This window comes from Scyliorhinus torazame, chromosome 3 (genome assembly GCF_047496885.1).
Source record: "Scyliorhinus torazame isolate Kashiwa2021f chromosome 3, sScyTor2.1, whole genome shotgun sequence".
NCBI classification, from domain to species: domain Eukaryota; kingdom Metazoa; phylum Chordata; class Chondrichthyes; order Carcharhiniformes; family Scyliorhinidae; genus Scyliorhinus; species Scyliorhinus torazame.
Window position 1 is genome coordinate 142,381,711 of NC_092709.1, and position 18,799 is coordinate 142,400,509.

General features: G+C 49.3%; 1 protein-coding gene across 4 annotated transcripts in view; it reads right to left on the bottom strand.

The window, feature by feature from the left end:
* scarb2c (scavenger receptor class B, member 2c) overlaps positions 1-11,348 on the bottom strand; it is a 144,351-nt gene extending 133,003 nt beyond the window's left edge. For 2 of the 4 annotated variants that reach the window (XM_072496317.1, XM_072496316.1), the window contains exon 1: positions 10,995-11,347. In XM_072496317.1, the coding sequence (XP_072352418.1) occupies positions 10,995-11,117 (123 nt within the window). In that variant the 5' untranslated portion in view covers positions 11,118-11,347. Of the gene's footprint in view, positions 1-10,994 lie in introns of all 4 variants that reach the window. The other 2 variants (XM_072496315.1, XM_072496318.1) reach the window with 2 other exon arrangements.
* Between the last annotated feature and the right edge of the window lie 7,451 nt (positions 11,349-18,799).

An 18,799-nucleotide genomic window follows, 5' to 3' on the forward strand; every position in this document is an offset into this window, starting at 1 on the left:
AATCGGGCCAAGGCGGTTCTCCATCGGAAGGGGGTGAATGTTTGGAATCCTGCAGCCAGCTCGATTGTGGGTCCCGTTTCAGGACCGTCACCACTATTTTGAGACGCCAGATGAGGCGTGGACCTTTATTCAGACTGAAAAGCTGTACTTGAACTAAGGGTTTGTTGTGGGGGGGGGGGGGGGGGTGTTTACTGTATTTTGGGGGTGTTCTTCTTCTGGTTTTAGGTTGGGAAGAGGGGAAATGGGAAGGGGTGAGTGGATATGATGTGGGGGCTGTGAGAGAGTGTGGGCATGGGTACTGCAGGGGCAGGTTCCCACTGATGAAAGGTGGGGGTTGGAAGCCCGGGCATGGCGAGCCGGGGCGAGGTCGCAGAAAAAGGAGCTGCGCCATAGGAGACGGGGCCGGCCCGGATGGAAAGCGCGGGCTTTTTTTCCCGAGCTAAGGAAGGGAGGGGCGGGGCCTGGAGAGGAGAAGGGTGGTGCTGGAGGAGAGCGCACATTGACCGACAGGGGGAGGATACCCACACTGGGGTGTCGTTGGAATGGCGGGGTCAGCTGTCTTACGGGAGTGTAATGGGGGAGCAAAATGGCTGGACACTGATCTGGCTGGGGGGGGGGGGAGGGACACTGGGTTGCTGCTGTATTGGCCAAAGGGGAGCTGGAGGTAGAAGAGGGAGTTGGGACGGGGGTCTACCGCCTGGGGGACAGGAGGGTGCGGGAGGCGCGGGCACGTGGATGGCCAAACAAAGGCGATGGCTAGTCAGCAGTGGGGGGGGGGGGGGGGGGGGGGGGGGGGGAGGGGGCAGTAGCCCCCTGATCCACCTGATAACATGGAATGTGAGGGGCCCGGATGTTCCCGCACTTAAAAGGAACTGAAGGCAGGCGTGGTCATGCTCCAGGAAACACACTTGAAGGTGGCAGATCAGGTGAGGCTGAGAAAGGGATGGGTAGGGCACGTCTTTCACTCGGGGTTGGATGCGAAGAATAGAGGGGTTGCGATACTGGTGGGGAAGCGGGTGTCGTTTGAGGCGATAAATATTGTGGCGGATAATGGAGGTCGATGCGTGACGGTGAGTGGTAGGTTGCAGGGGGTGCGGGTGGTACTGGTGAATGTATATGCCCGAATTGGGATGATGCCGGATCTATGAAACGTATGTTGGGGCGGATCCCGGATCTGGAGGCAAGGAGCTTGATAATTGGGGGGGGGGGGGGGGGGGGGGGGGGGGGGGGGGGGGGGGGGGGGGGGGGGGGGGGGGGGGGGGGGGGGGCACTTCAACACGGTGCTGGACCCAGCACTGGACCGTTCCAGGTCCAGGACGGGTAAGAGGCCGGCTGAGGCCAAGGTGCTCAGGGGGTTTATGGACCAGATGGGGAGTATGAATCCGTGGAGGTTTGCCAGGCCGATGGCCAGGGAATTTTCTTTTCTCTCCCACGTCCATAAAGCCTATTCCCGAGAATGGGGGACCTGTTCATCGACGGCACGTTTGCGAGCCTAGGGGCACTGGAGGAAAAGTTCGAGTTACCCCCGAGAAATGCCTTTAGATATATGCAGGCGAAGGCTTTTGTGAGGTGACAGGTGAGGGAATTCCCGTTGCTCCCGGCACAAGAAGTTCAAGATAGGTTGATCTCGGGTGTATGGGTCGGGGAGGGCAAGGTGTCGGAAATACACCAGGAGTTGAAAGAAGAGGGAGAAGCGCTAGCAGAAGAGTTGAAGGGTAAATGGGAGGAGGAGCTGGGGGAGGAGATCGAGGAAGGTCTGTGGGCTGATGCCCTAGGTAGGGTTAATTCCTCCTCCTCGTGTGCCAGGCTCAGCCTGATACAATTTAAGGTGGTCCACAGAGCGCACTTGACGGGGGCGAGGTTGAGTAGGTTCTTTGGGGTAGAGGACAGATGTGGAAGGTGCTCAGGGAGCCCGGCGAACCATGTCCATATGTTTTGGTCATGCCCAGCACTGGAGGGGTTCTGGAGAGGAGTGGCGGGAGCAATATCTCAGGTGGTGAAAGTCCGGGTCAAGCCAAGCTGGGGGATAGCAATATTTGGAGTAGTGGACGAACCGGGAGTGCAGGAGGCGAAAGAGGCTAGCATTCTGGCCTTTGCGTCCCTAGTAGCCCGGCGAAGGATCTTGCTAATGTGGAAGGAGGCGAAGCCCCCCAGCCTGGAGGCCTGGATAAATGATATGGCTGGATTCATAAAGTTGGAGAGGATTAAGTTTGCCTTGAGGGTCTGCGCAGGGGTTCTACAGGCGGTGGCAACCGTTCCTAGACCATCTCGCGGTGAGTTAGATGAAGGTCGGACAGCAGCAGCAGCAACCCGGGGGGGGGGGGGGGGTTTCTCTGGGGGGCATTTGAGCAAGAAAACACATGAATGATCCGGAAACTGACATGTACGGGAAGAGGGGGCGGCGTGGAAGAGGCTAGAGGTGGCGTCTTGTGTGGGTACGGGTCTGAGGGGCGCTGGTGATGTCACCGTTGCCGCTTCCGCCAACAAGGTACATCATGGGTCCGGTGGTGGCGGCGAATCTGAAGATCTGGGGGCAGTGGAGGCGACATAGGGGCGAGGTGGGGGCCTCGGTCTGGTCCCCGATACGAGAGAACCACAGGTTTGTTCCAGGTAGGATGGTTGGGTGGGTTTCTGAGTTGGCATCGGGCTGGGATTAAAAGAATGGGTGACCTCATCAATGGGACTATTGCGAGCCTAAGGGCACTAGAGGATAAATTTGGGTTAACTCCCGGGAAACGCTTTCAGGTACATGCAAGTGAGGGCGTTGGTGAGTCGGCATGCGAGGGAAATTCCGCTGCTCCCAGCACGAAGGATTCAGGACAGGGTGATTTGGGGTGTATAGGTGGGAGAATGCAAGGTCTCGGCGATCGTCAGGAGCTGCAGGAGGCCTCGGTGGAGGAGTTAAAGGGTAAGTGGGAGGAGGAGCTGGATGAAGATCTGTGGGCTGATGCCCTGAGTAGGGTTAATTCTTCCTCCGCTTGCGCCAGGCTCAGCCTAATGCAGTTCAAAGTTGTCCATAGGGTGCATATGACAGGGGCGAGGACGAGTAGGTTCTTTGGGGTGGAGGACAGATGTTTGAGATGTTCGGGGAGCCCAGCAAATCACGCCCATGTGTTCTGGACGTGCCCGGCGCTGGAGGGGTTCTGGAGGGGCTTTGCGAGGGCTATGTCCAAAGTTGTGAACACCCGGGTTAAGCCGAGCTGAGGATTAGCACTATTTGGGGTATCGGACGAGCCGGGAGTGCAGGAGCCGAAAGAGGCCGGAGTTCTGGCCTTTGCGTCCCTGGTAGCCCGGCGAAGGATCCTACTAATGTGGAGGGATGCGAAGCCCCCCAAGCGTGGAAGCTTGGATTAACGATATGGCAGGGATCATCAAGCTGGAAAGGATAAAGTTTGCCTTGTGAGGGTCTGTGCAGGGGTTCTCCAGGCGGTGGCAACCGTTCCTAGACTTTGTCGCAGAACACTAGGTGGTGGTCAACAGCAGCAGCAACCCCGGGGGGGGGGGTTCTGCTTTGTTTAGGTTAGAGTGGGGCGTTTTCCTTACTGGCCTGTTTATTTGTTAAATGGGGGTTATTGTATTTTGGTGGCAATCTCATGTACAATTTTTTCTTGTTTTGTGCGTTATTCTTTTTTTTCTGGTTGCAGTGTTTTGTTGAAAATTTGAATAAATATATATATATATTTTAAAAACAAAGGAGCAATAATAATAATAGCTTCTTGTCCCAAGTAGGTTTCAATGAAGTTACTGTGAAAAGCCCCTAGTCGCCACATTCCGGCGCCTGTTCGGGGAGGCTGGTACGGCCACCTCTCCCGCACAGCAAATAAATAGTCCTTTCCTGGAAAGTCACCCTGAACCACGCTGGGTACACCACATCCTCTTCTTTGCCAGCTCCACTCCGACATCTTGGTACAACTGAACGGCATGGCCTTCCCATTGAAGTCACGACGCTCCCTTGCCCATCTCAGAACCCACTCTCTTTGAAGCTATGGAACTTCACTATTATTGCACAGGGTGGATCCTCAGGACGAGGTGGGCTCCGTCCAACTCAGGAGGGTATGGGAATCCCCCCCCCCCCCCCCCCCACCTCCCACCTCCCCCACAGTGGGCGTTGGGGCCTTGCATCCTGCCTGACAGCCCCACAATTTGAACGTTTTGCCTCATGAATAAATTCTCTAAATCATTTAACGTTGAACTTGAGCGATTTAGTCACTTCAGCAACCCGAGACATCTCTGCTTACAGTGAGGCAATCTGATCATTGCTTCTCGAAAGGGCCACTTCCATATCTTTTATCGTGGCTCCATGGGCTTTCACGTTTTCGTTGATCTTCACCAGAGCCATTCGGATGGCCGTGTCAGCCATTTTATCTCCATCTACGAACTTCCCCATGACTTTTCTGGGTATTTTACCTATATAGGATCGATATCCCATTAATTGTGGGTTTTAAAAAGAAAATATCCCTGAAACTAAGAGAAAAGGGGAAACGGTGCAGTACTCTAGCAGGAGCCACCTTATTCACATCTCCCCCCTACGTAACGCCACAAGTCCTCAATATTAACATTCTCATCCTGGTTCTCAAATTTCTCCAGGACCTCAATTTTCCCCCATCGCTAATCTCTTCCAACCCCATGGCCCTAATGAGGTTCAGAATCCATAAAAATCGCTACATTGCAGAAGGAGGCCATTCGGCCCATTGAGTCTGCACAGGCTTTTGGAAAGAGCATCCTAGTCCCATAACCCATTAACCCCACCTAACCTTTTGGATACTAAGGGACAATTTATCATGGCTAATCCACTTAACCTGCACATCCTTGGACTGTGGCAGGAAACCAGAACACCTGGAGGATACCCACTCAGACAGGGGGAGAAGGTGAAAACTCCACAAAGACACCCGAGGCCGGAATTTAACCTGGGTTCCTGGAGCTGTGAGGCAGCAGTGCTAATCACTGTGCCACCATGGCGTTGAGCACCATATTGCTTCACCATTACCTTCAGCTGCCAAGGCAGTGCTCTGGATATTTCTCCCGATACCGCTTGCTCTCAACTTTACTTTCCTCATTTAAGATGTTCCTTAAAACCTCTCTCTGACCAAGCTTTTGGTCACCTGCCCTAATATCTTTGTGGCTCAGTGACAAATTTTGTTTAATAATGATCCTTTGAAGCACCTTGAGACACTTTCTTATATTAAAAGGTGCCTTATGAATTTATGTGGTGTGATAGTGTGGCCATCTAAAATGGCCGCCCGCAAAGGATAATGGGAATTGTGCTCTTTGGGGGGGTTTAAACTAATGCAGCAGGGGCATGGGAACCTGGATTGTAGTTTTAGGGTAAGGGAGAATGAGAGTATAGAGGTCAGGAGCTCAGATTTGACGTCGCAGGAGGGGGCCAGTGTTCAGGTAGGTGGTTTGAAGTGTGTCTACTTCAATGCCAGGAGTATACGAAATAAGGTAGGGGAACTGGCAGCATGGGTTGGTACCTGGGACTTCGATGTTGTGGCCATTTCGGAGACATGGATAGAACAGGGGCAGGAATGGATGTTGCAGGTTCCGGGGTTTAGGTGTTTTAGTAAGCTCAGAGAAGGAGGCAAAAGAGGGGGAGGTGTGGCGCTGCTAGTCAAGAGCAGTATTACAGTGGCGGAGAGGATGTTAGACTCATCTTCCGAGGTAGTATGGGCTGAGGTTAGAAACAGGAAAGGAGAGGTCACCCTGTTGGGAGTTTTCTATAGGCCTCCAAATAGTTCTAGGGATGTAGAGGAAAGGATGGCGAGGATGATCCTGGATAAGAGCGAAAGTAACAGGGTAGTTATTATGGGAGACTTTAACTTTCCAAATATTGACTGGAAAAGATATAGTTCGAGTACATTAGATGGGTCGTTTTTTGTACAGTGTGTGCAGGAGGGTTTCCTGACACAGTTTGTTGACAGGCCAACAAGAGGCGAGGCCACATTGGATTTGGTTTTGGGTAATGAACCAGGCCAGGTGTTGGATTTGGAGGTAGGTGAGCACTTTGGGGACAGTGACCACAATTCGGTGACGTTTACGTTAAGGATGGAAAGGGATAAGTATACACCACAGGGCAAGAGTTATAGCTGGGGGAAGGGAAATTATGATGCCATTAGACGTGACTTGGGGGGGATAAGGTGGAGAAGTAGGCTGCAAGTGTTGGACACACTGGATAAGTGGAGCTTGTTCAAGGATCAGCTACTGCGTGTTCTTGATAAGTATGTACCGGTCAGGCAGGGAGGAAGGTGCCGAGCGAGGGAACCGTGGTTTACCAAAGAAGTGGAATCTCTTGTTAAGAGGAAGAAGGAGGCCTATGTGAAGATGAGGTGTGAAGTTTCAGTTGGGGCGATGGATAGTTACAAGGTAGCGAGGAAGGATCTAAAGAGAGAGCCAAGACGAGCAAGGAGGGGACATGAGAAGTATTTGGCAGGAAGGATCAAGGAAAACCCAAAAGCTTTCTATAGGTATGTCAGGAATAAGCGAATGACTAGGGAAAGAGTAGGACCAGTCAAGGACAGGGATGGGAAGTTGTGTGTAGAGTCTGAAGAGATAGGCGAGATACTAAATGAATATTTTTCGTCAGTATTCACTCAGGAAAAAGATAATGTTGTGGAGGAGAATGCTGAGCTCCAGGTAAATAGATTAGATGGCATTGAGGTACGTAGGGAAGAGGTGTTGGCAATTCTGGACAGGCTGAAAATAGATAAGTCCCCGGGACCTGATGGGATTTATCCTAGGATTCTCTGGGAGGCCAGGGAAGAGATTGCTGGACCATTGGCTTTGATTTTTATGTCATCATTGGCTACAGGAATAGTGCCAGAGGACTGGAGGATAGCAAATGTGGTCCCTTTGTTCAAAAAGGGGAGCAGAGACAACCCCGGCAACTATAGACCGGTGAGCCTCACGTCTGTAGTGGGTAAAGTCTTGGAGGGGATTATAAGGGACAAGATTTATAATCATCTAGATAGGAATAATATGATCAGGGATAGTCAGCATGGCTTTGTGAAGGGTAGGTCATGCCTCACAAACCTCATTGAGTTCTTTGAGAAGTTGATTGAACAAGTAGACGAGGGTCGAGCAGTTGATGTGGTGTATATGGATTTCAGCAAAGCGTTTGATAAGGTTCCCCACGGTAGGCTATTGCAGAAAATACGGAGGCTGGGGATTGAGGGTGATTTAGAGATGTGGATCAGAAATTGGCTAGCTGAAAGAAGACAGAGGGTGGTGGTTGATGGGAAATGCTCAGAATGGAGTTCAGTCACAAGTGGAGTACCACAAGGATCTGTTCTGGGGCTGTTGCTGTTTGTCATTTTTATCAATGACCTAGAGGAAGGCACAGAAGGGTGGGTGAGTAAATTTGCAGACGATACTAAAGTCGGTGGTGTTGTCGATAGTGTGGAAGTAGCAGGTTACAGAGGGATAGAGATAAGCTGCAGAGCTGGGCTGAGAGGTGGCAAATGGAGTTTAATGTAGAGAAGTGTGAGGTGATTCACTTTGGAAGGAATACGGAATATTTGGCTAATGGTAAAGTTCTTGGAAGTGTAGATGAGCAGAGGGATCTAGGTGTCCATGTACATAGATCCCTGAAAGTTGCCACCCAGGTTGATAGGGTGGTGAAGAAGGCCTATGGAGTGTTGGCCTTTATTGGTAGAGGGATTGAGTTCCGGAGTCAGGAGGTCATGTTGCAGCTGTACAGAACTCTGGTACGGCCGCATTTGGAGTATTGCGTACAGTTCTGGTCACCGCATTATAGGAAGGACGTGGAGGCTTTGGAGCGGGTGCAGAGGAGATTTACCAGGATGTTGCCTGGTATGGAGGGAAAATCTTATGAGGATAAAGGCTGATGGACTTGAGGTTGTTTTCGTTGGAGAGAAGAAGGTTAAGAGGAGACTTAATAGAGGCATACAAAATGATCAGGGGGTTGGATAGGGTGGACAGTGAGAGCCTTCTCCCGCGGATGGAAATGACTGGCACGAGGGGACATAGCTTTAAACTGAGGGGTAATAGATATAGGACAGAGGTCAGAGGTAGGTTCTTTACGCAAAGAGCAGTGAGGCCGTGGAATGCCCTACCTGCTACAGTAGTGAACTCGCCAACATTTAAAAGTTTATTGGATAAACATATGGATGATAATGGTATAGTGTAGGTTAGATGGCTTTTGTTTCGGTGCAACATCGTGGGCCGAAGGGCCTGTACTGCGCTATATTGTTCTATGTTCTATGTTCTAATTGTGGTCAAGTTGGGACACAGACAGTACACAGCTGTCATTGTACAAAAGGAAAACAATACCGAATTGAAACTTGCACCTGTTAAAGGTCAATCACGGCAGCACGGTAACACAAGTGGATAGCACTGTGGCTTCACAGCGCCAGGGTCCCAGGTTCGATTCCTTGCTGGGTCACTGTCTGTGCGGAGTCTGCACGTTCTTCCCATGTCTGCGTGGGTTTCCTCCGGTTTCCTCCCACAATCCAAAGACGTGCAGGTTAGGTGGATTGGCCATGATAAATTGCCCTTAGTGACCAAAATGGTTAGGAGGGGTTACTGGGATAGGTGAGGGCTTAAGTGGGTCGGTGCAGACTCGATGGGCCGAATGGCCTCCTTCTGCACTATGTTCATCATCGATTTCCCCAGGACAATAGACTCAAATCAAGGAATAGCACCAGTAGCACACTCACCAGCGCCACTTCCCCTTATTTGGAAGGGCATACGTATTTGGAACAATGGTAACTAGGAACCGCTCAGCCATCGATGTACCCGCCCCTAATTGGCCAAAATAGATTAGAGTCTCGATCACCCTATCGATCCATTAGATCCTGAGTTAGCACCACCCAAAAGGAGAAGGATAAGAGGCCCTGTGCAACTAGGGATCGATCTCTTTTGGGACCGGCCTGTGCCCACACCAACTGCAGCATAACGACCAGCCAAGTTCAAGACCCATGATTGCTACCTGAAAGAGACAAGCCGCAGCCGAGACGAACCGGACGATTTCTAGCCAACACACGTGGGGACTCAGATAAAGGTCTTATTTACCTGCACAGAGTCGGTCATCCAGAAGTTAAGTAAAGGTCATCTTAGTCGATAAGTCATTGCACAGAGAGATAAGTCTTGTGTTTAATAATCTGTCTTTTGAACTAACATACTGGTTGTGTGGTCATTTGGTCAATACAGGGAACATACTCTCAGCTTGTGGTTTGTAATTTGTTAATAAAAGTAGCAACAATAGCTACGGACCCCATTTTTTGTTAGCTAGCCTCTGGCTGCTGTGGAGTAAAGAGTCAAGAGTTCTGCTCCTTTTCCCAAACATTTATTTTTCTTGGAACACAGCACCAAACTCTATCACATCACATGCCTTTAAGGCCACCTATAGCCTCTTTACATACAAGTGCCAATATTGGATCAATTAGACATTTAATTGGAATGTTTCTTAACCCATTCATTAACATTTTTGATCATGAAACATCCAACTTAATATCTATAACACCTTTCTAGGACTTTGGGAGATTCAGGATCGATGCTTTGTACTATCATCTCCAGGTCTCAATACCTTGCACCTCTCTCTCACTGAAACAATCTGAACCTTATCAAACAGTGAAATCACCCAGTCTTACTGTCAGGCAGACACCAGCAACAGGTCACATTACTCCTTTTCAGTCTGCCTTACATTTAAAGCTACAATCCCAAAATCAAAAGATTCAGCTCCCTCTTAAAAAAGAAACCATTAGCACATAAAAATTAATTTGTTTAAAAAGAAATTAACAGATGCAACACAATGACACAACATTTAAGAGGATCTAGATTACTTAAGTGGGTAGGTAAAGGGATTAAAGTTAATTTTGTGTAAATAGATAATGAAAACTAAAAGAAACATATAAACAAGTGTCTCATTGGCAAAACTGGGATACTTTGCCACTTGAAAGTATCAGTATAAACATTAAACTGTGAACAGATCTAAGTACTGGGATACACCTAAAGGACATCTGCTAATTGAGAACAGGTAAAGGGCACAAGGGTTTTTTCCATACAATTATCTTCAAACAGTCATTTGCATAAAGTTCCAAGTCACAGAATTACCCTCATTACTTTTTTCTCAGTCCTCACCAAAGGATTCAAAAATCCCACTTGAAAATGTCTATTATAATAGCAATATGCCAATTTAAAATAGCTAGTTTCCATTTGACATCAGTTAAAAATTAAATACGCAGCACACCAATGAAATTCATACAAACAAAATCAATTTCTTAAAAAGAAACAGCACTATGTAACTCCAACCTTTTGTATAGACTCCCCTTCACCCCAATATTGGAAGCATCCTTAGCCTTGCCCTAGGAAACACCCACCCTGTATCTACACACCCTTCAAAAAAAAAAAAATCTCAAAACTAAACATTTTCAATAAAGTTTCCAGACATGTCTCTCTCCAAATTAATTTATTATCCAATTCTCACTGGTGAAACACATTGGGACTTTCCAAAGACACTTGAACATGCATTGCTGGCGAGTCATCGTAGTCCCATGACTCAACACTCCCAACTGCGCTGCCCATTCCCAACTGGATAAGTGACAAATCAGTAGACAAACAAATTAAATTAAAAATAAAATCCATCACACTCGGTTTCGGTAACAATAAAGAACATTTCTACAGTATCCGGTCTTAATCGCCAATTCTGCATTACAGTCTTCATTCCAGACTTGTTGTGCAACGTGTTTAATTGGTCAGAATATTCTGCTGTATTTAAGCATGTCGGCTTTTGTTGCAGTCTGGAACAAAGCCCAATAAATAACAAAAGTATCCATTATAGCAGTAATTCATTGATAATAACAACCCCTATTGTTAATTTCTCCTTGTCAGTGTCAACCAAAAACAATCGGTGTTACATCACCAGGGTAAGTCAAAACATTAAACAGGTGGAAATGAAAGTTAGCAAGGCGGAATTCATTTCTGTAGGTCCCCTCTGCTACACATAGCGCAAAAATGTTAATACTCCCAGCCCTTACCTTTTTAACGTAATTCTGGACGACAGTGAGGAAGACGTTAGTGACGAGGAGGGCAATGCTCGCAATTAACAAGAAAATGCAAAGGATGCCGAACGTGTAAATGACCCCAAGCCGGGTACCCATTGTAAACACAATGGAGAGGATCAGTGGGAGGCGGTGGTCACTCACAGGAACTGCACTGCTGCGAGTGGCGCACTGCCCGGCAGTAGCAGTGAGTGAGTGAGTGAGTGATTGATTGATTGATTGGTTGATTGACAAGCGGCTCAACACGCGCTAACCCCCGCCCAGGCCAAGCCCACGCTCAGCCACTGCAACCCGGCCCGGGGACACTGCCCCGTCCTGCGGCTGCGCACTAACAGGCTAGCTGCACGCACGCGCGACCGCTCTGACTCAAGGGCCTGAACCGAATGACAATCCGGATTGGAACAGGAAATGCTGCAGGTGCCGAGCGAGCTACAGTCTGGAAAGGAAACAGATTTTGGTTAAAATGTCAAGAGGTCTCTTGACGGAAATATATTGTTCAGCTGGCTGTGCGTTTGCAGCGTTTTCTTTTTTTACTTCAGAACTCTTACCATTCCCACTATTTTTTCTCAACTCTGGACTCAAACCTTCAGCATTTCACACCGACTCAGCACTTACTGAAAATAAATCAATGCTGACTGGGTCGCCACGCCACCAAGGTTATCCTTTATGGGGATGTTAAAAAACATTTTTAATTTTTTTCTCTGAATACTTTCACGTGTTAGTTGTGCACGTATTTGAGATCCTGCGATGACACCTCCAAGGGCACGTCTCCTCCGTTCAACAGAGTTGGCAACTTGAACTGGGAGCCTCCCCAATCCAGCTCCCTCCAGTACGTAGGATGCACAGGTTGCGAGTCATCTTTCTTGCCTTTTCTGAGGGCTGTCCTTCTGATGGGGTGCCATAAATCTCTGCAACTTCCTACAACAGAATGTTGCCTATTGGACCAGGTTGGGGGCCCATGATATACCTCTGGTCCTCGCCACCACAGCATTTCTGAATTTTGCTCTGCTGGATGCCTTCACTTAGCTATAAGAATTATCAACCACTCCTCTCAGTTTGCAGTTCACAGCTACATTAGGTAGGCAATTGGGGCTGGTTTAGCTCACTGGGCTAAATTGCTGGCTTTTAAAGCAGACCAAGGCAGGCCAGCAGCACGGTTCAATTCCTGTACCAGCCTCCCCGAACAGGCGCCGGAATGTGGCGACTAGTGGCTTTTCACAGTAACTTCATTGAAGCCTACTCGTGACAATAAGCGATTTTCATTTCAACTAATGTCATCTTTGCAAGGCTAAGCAGAACATCATCATTGATGAACTTTAGCATTGAACAGGATAGAGTTCAAGGTTTTGGAGCAGAAACTGACTTTTCTTACATGCAGGGCATGATTGATTGATTGTGTGAAATGTATGTGACATTGGGGCACCAGAACACAAGCCTACCACATTTGTATACACTCAATGTACAGCACTCTACAATGTACAGTCATCACAGGAACAGCATAGGGCAGGTTGACAGGGCTGGTTTAGCTCAGTGGGCTAGACAGCTGGTTTGTAATGCAGAACAAGGCTAGTAGCACGGGTTCAATTCCCGTACCAGTTGAGAATTCTGAATTCTCCCTCTACCTTAACAGGCACCGGAATGTGGCGACTAGGGGCTTTTCACAGTAACTTCATTGCAGTGTTAATGTAAGTCTGCTTGTGACAATAAAATTATTATTATTATTACAAGTTACATGGGGAGCAACTATAAAGTTTTTAATTCTCACTCTAACATACCCCTGCTTTTCGACCCTGTCAAGAAGGTGACAGGAAGGCTGCTGTGGGACAAGGAATACCTCTGATGATCTGGTTGATGATTCTTCCTGCACAACCTTACTCAGCCTAAAGAGCGCAAACAGTCCAAGCCAGGGCACAATCGGGATCACACAGTATGACGCCTCAAGTAACAGGTTTAGGCCACTGGGCTGTTGAGGTTGGGGATAAGTGAGGGGAACGGATACTCCCTAAAATTACCCCCAGAACAAGAGTTATACATCTATGTGGTCTGCTATGTATTGCTCCACATTGCATTAAGGAGGGGCCTGCCTGCCTTTGCAGGGGGGAGGGAAGAGGAGCATAATAATAATCTTTATTATTGTCACAAGTAGGCTTACATTAACACTGCAATGAAGATACTGTGAAAATCCCCTGGTCACCACACTATGGCGCCTGTTTGGGTACACTGAGGGAGAATTCAGAATGTCCAATTCACCTAACAAGTACGCCTTTCTGGACTTGTGGGAAGAAACTGGAGCACCCGGAGAAAACCCAGTCAGACACGGGGAGAATATGTAGGTTCCGCACAGACAGTGACCCAAACCGGGAATTGAACCTGTTTCCCTGGTGCTGTGAAGCAACAGAGCTAAACACTGTGAAACCGCCAAGTAACAAGCATCATCAAATGAGGAACAACTGTGAGAAAGAGGAAGCAGCAGAGAGAAACGAGCCACATTAGCACTTTGTCATACCCAGCAGAGGCGGCAGTTCAGTGGTATACAGTCGGGAGGGAGTTGCCCTGGGAGTCATCAACATTGATTCGTGTCCCAATTAAGTCTTATCACATCAGGTCAAGCATGGGCAAGGAAATCTCCCGCTGATTACCCCCATACCATTCCCCCTCAGATGATGAATCAGTACTCCCCTACATTGAACACAATTTGGAGGAAGCACTGAGGGTGGCAAGGAGTCTGGGTGGGGGGCTTCAATGTCCATCACCAATAGTGGCTTGGCAGCACCACTACTGACTCAGCTGGCCAAGTCCTAAAAAGACATAACTGCTGGACTGGCCTGCGGTAGATGCTGAGGAAACCAGCAATAGGAAAAAGCATACTTTTTTAAAAATGTAAAGTATCCAATTCATTTTTCCAATTAAGGGGCAATTTAGCATGGCCAATCCACCTAGCCTGCACATCCTTGGATTGTGTGGGTTAAACTCCACATGGACAGTGACCCAGAGCCGGGATCAAACCTGGGACCTCTGTGCCGTGAGGCAGCAGCGCTAACCCACTGTGCCACCTTGCTGTCCAGGAGAAACATACTTGACCTCATCCTCACCAACCTGCCTGCTGCAGATGCATCTATCCATGTCAGTATCAGTAGGAGTGACCACCATACAGTCCTTGTGGAGACAAAGCCCCATCTCGGCATTGAGAATACCCTCCATCATGTGTGGCACTACTACCGTGCTAAAATGGATAGATGTTGAACAGATGTAACAACTCAAGGTTGGGCATCCATGAGGTGCTGTGAGCCATAAGCAGCAACAGAATTGTATTCAACCACAATCTGCAACCCCATGGCCTGGCATATCTCCGACTCTACCATTTCCATCAAGCCAGGGGATCAACCCGGGTTCAATGAAGAGTGCAGGAGGGCATGCCAGGAGCAGCACCAAGCATACCGAAAAATAAAATGAAAATCGCTTATTGTCACAAGTAGGCTTCAAATGAAGTTACTGTGAAACGCACCTAGTCGCCACATTCCGGCGCCTGTTCGGGGAGCTGGTATGGGAATGGGGTGCCAACCTGGTGATGCTACAACACAAGACAACTTACAGGCCAAACAGCATTAGTAGCAAGTGATAAACTGAGCTAAGTGACCCCATCAACTAGAGGTTCAGGTCTGAGATTTGCAGTTCTACCAGATCCAGCCATAAATGGTGGTGGATAATTAAACAACTCACTGAAGGAGGAGGCTCCACAAATATTCCCAACCTCAATGATGGGGTAGCCCAGCACATTAGTGCAACCCTGAAGTATTTGCTAATAATAATAATACAATCTTCAACCAGAAGTGCCAGGCAATGGCCATCTAAAACAAAAGAGAATCAAATCTTCTCTCCTTGACATTCAATGCCATTACCATTGCTGATTCCCAAATTATCAAAATCTTGGAGGGTTACCATTGACCAGAAACTAAACCGTATTCACCATATAAATTTGTGGTGACAAGAGCAGATCAAAGACTAGGAATCCTGTGGTTAGTAATTCACCACCACACTTCCCAAAGCCTGTCCCCAGTCTACAAGGCATAAGTCAGAAGTGTGATGGAATACTCCCCTATTTCCTGGTTGAGCGCAGCTCCAACAACTCGAGAAACTGGACACAATCCAAAACAAAGCAGCCCACTGGTCAGACCCTATTTGGAGTATTGTGAGCAGTTTTGGGCCCCGTATCTAAGGAAAGTTGTGCTGGCCCTGAAATGATCCCAGAGGAGTTTCACAAATTGATCCCTGGAATGAACAGCTTGTCGTATGCAGAACGGCTGAGGAATCTGGGTCTGTACTCATTGGAGTTTAGAAGGATATGGGGGGATCTTATTAAAACTTACAGGATGAGGTGTTGAAAAGGTTCGGGGAGGGGTTCGTCAGGTAGGTGAGGCTGATATATGAGGCCCCGGTGGCGAGTGTGGCCACGAACAGAAGGAGGTCAGAGTATTTCCGGCTACACCGGGGGATGAGGCAGGGGTGTCCCATGTCCCCCCTACTCTCTTCACTGGCGATTGAACCCCTGGCCATCGCATTGAGGGAGTCGAGGAACTGGAGGGGGCTGGTGCAGGAGGAGCATCAAGTGTCGCTCTATGCGGATGATTTGCTGCTCTATGTGGCGGACCCGGTGGGGGGAATGCTGGAGGTGATGAGGATCCTTAGGGAGTTTGGAGATTTCTCCGGGGACAAGCTTAACATGGGGAAGCGTGAGTTGTTCGTAGTGCACCCAGGGAACCAGGAGGGAGGATTGGTGAGCTCCCGCTAAAAAGGGCGGAGAGGAGTTTCAGGTACCTGGGGGTCCAGGTGGCTAGGAGCTGGGGGGGCCGTACATAAGCTTAACTTCACGAGGCTGGTGGAGCAGATGGAGGGGGAGTTTAAGAGGTGGGACGTGCTGCCACTCTCCCTGGCGGGTAGGGTGCAGTCAGTTAAGATGACGGTGCTCCAAAGGTTTTTGTTCCTGTTCCAATGCCTCCCCATCCTGATCCCTAAGGCCTTCTTCAGGCGGGTTAACAGGAGCGTTATGGGGCTTGTGTGTGCGCAGAAGACCCCGAGGGTGAGAAGGGTGTTCCTGGAGCAGTGCAGGGATGGGGGGGGCTGGTGCTGCCTAACCTCTGTGGGTATTATTGGGCCGCCAACGTGGCAATGGTGCATAAGTGGGTGATGGAGGGGGATGAGGCGGCATGGAAGAGGCTGGAGATGGCGTCCTGTGTGAGCACGGGCCTGGAGGCACTGGTGACGGCGCCGCTGCCGCTTCCTCCAATGAGGTACACCACGAGCCGGTGGTGGCGGCTACCCTCAAAATTTGGGGGCAATTGAGACATCACAAGGGGGAGGTGGGGGCCTCGATGTGGTCCCTGATTCGGGGGAACTACCGGTTTGTCCCGGGGAGGATGGACGGAGGGTTCCTGAGCTGGCACAGGGCAGGTATTAGAAGGATGGGGGACCTGTTTATGGACGGAAAGTTCACGAGCCTGGGTGAGCTGGAGGAGAAGTTTGGGCTCCCCCCCGGGGAACACCTGCAGATATATGCAGGTAAGGGCGTTTGTTCAGCGGCAGGTGGTGGAGTTCCCACTGTTGCCACCACGCAGGGTCCAGGACAGGGTGCTGTCGGGGGTGTGGGTTGGAGAGCGGACGATCTCGGCAACGTATCAGGTGATGCAGGAGGAGGAAGAGGCCTCGGTGGAGGAGCTAAAGGGTAAGTGGGAGGAGGAGTTGGGTGAGGAGATTGATGAGGGGATGTGGGCGGATGCCCTGGGGAGAGTGAACTCTTCCTCCTCTTGCGCGAGGCTCAGCCTCATACAATTTAAGGTGCTGCATAAGGCTCACATGACCGGGGCAAGAATAAGCCGGTTCTTTGGGTGTGAGGACAGGTGTGTTAGGTGCTCAGGGAGCCCAGCAAACCACACCCACATGTTCTGGGCGTGCCCAGCGCTGGAGGAATTTTGGAAGGGTGTAGCGAGGACGGTGTCGAGGGTGGTAGGTTCCAGGGTGAAGCTGGGCTGGGGGCTCGCAATATTTGAGGTGGCAGAGGAGCCAGGAGTGCAGGAGGCGAAAGAGGCTGGAATTCTGGCCTTTGCGTCCCTGGTAGCCCAGCGAAGGATTCTTCTTCAGTGGAAGGATGCGAGGCCCCCAAGCGTGGAATCCTGGACCAACGATATGGCGGGGTTTATTAAATTGGAGAGGGTGAAATTTGCCTTAAGGGGATCGGTGCAAGGGTTCTTCAGGCGGTGGCAACCGTTCCTAGACTTCCTGTCAGAACGTTAGAAGATGGTCAGCAGCAGCAGCAACCCGCGGGGTGGGGGGGGGGGGGGGTGGGGGGGGGGGGGGGGGGTTGGTTCGTTTGTCTTGAGTGGGTGTGTATATTTGCCTTTGTGTTGATGAAGGCTGTTAATTTATTATTTATGTATAAGGGGATCAGGGGTTATGGGGAGAAGGCAGGAGAATGGGATGAATAGTGGTCCTTACCATCACTCACACTGGTATATAACTTACTGGCTGTGCTTACTCTGTTACATTGTGACATTTGTAGTCTGACTTCTGAAAAGCTGATGTGTTCTCACAGTATACTTTCCTACAGATATAATATTTTTAAATCTTGGTTTTTAACAATTTACCTATATCCTCCAAGCCACTCACCATCCTGATTTGGAAATTTATCGCCGTTCCTTCAGTGTCATTGGGTCAAATCCTGGCACTCCCTACTTAATGGCACTGTGGGTGTACTTACTCCACATGGTTCCCGAAAGCTGCTCGCTACTACCTTCTCAAGGGCAATTAGAATGATCAATGATTGCTGGCCTAGCCAGAGAGCCCACATCCCTTGAATTAATTTAAAAAACCTTCTGGACGCATGAGCCTCTGTAACTTCCCATAGTAACGGAGCCTCCAAAATGACCTAAATTCGGTTGTGTATTCTGGAAGCAGAGCTCCATTTATGGCCTGCACCTTTTTTCTCCACAGGGTGCACGCCATCTTTGTCCATGTGGTAACCCAAGTATGTAACCGCCTTTGACTGAAAGACACATTTGCCTCGCCTCCTCAGGAGGACACCCGCTTGGGTGTATCATCTGAGGACCTCTTCCAGATTGTCTCAGTGGCCCCCATAATGAGCATGTCATCCAGGTATACTGCCACTTTGGGTAGCCCCAGGAGGATACCTTCCATCACTCTCTGGAATATTGCACAAGTGGAAGAAACCCCGAAAGGGAATCGAGTACACTTGTATAGTCCACTGGGGTATTTATGGTCACATACATTCTAGATGTAGCAAGGTGGTGCAGTGTTTATCACTGCTGCCTATGGCGCTGAGGACCCAGGTTCGATCCTGGCCCTGGGTCACTGTCCATGTGGAGTTTGCACATTCTCCCCCTGTCAGAGTGGGTCTCACCTCCACATCCCAAAGCTCGAGGGGCCAGATGGCATACTCCTGCTCCTAGTTCTTATGTGAACCCTGCATACATTTAGAAGACACAATACATTCAAAGGATGATTACAACACCAGAAGAATTGTAAGCAAAACTACAATCATAAAAGACAATAAGAAAGAAAAAAACATCAACTTTCACAGCATGTATAGGGCGGCACGTGGCGCTGAGGACCTGGGTTCGAATCCTGGCCCTGGGTCACTATCCGTGTGGAGTTTGCACATTCTCCCCTTGTCTGCGTGGGTTTCAGCCCCACAAGCCAAAAATGTGCAGGTTAGGTGGATTGGCCATGCTAAATTGCCCCATAATTAGAAAAAAATAATTGGGTACTCT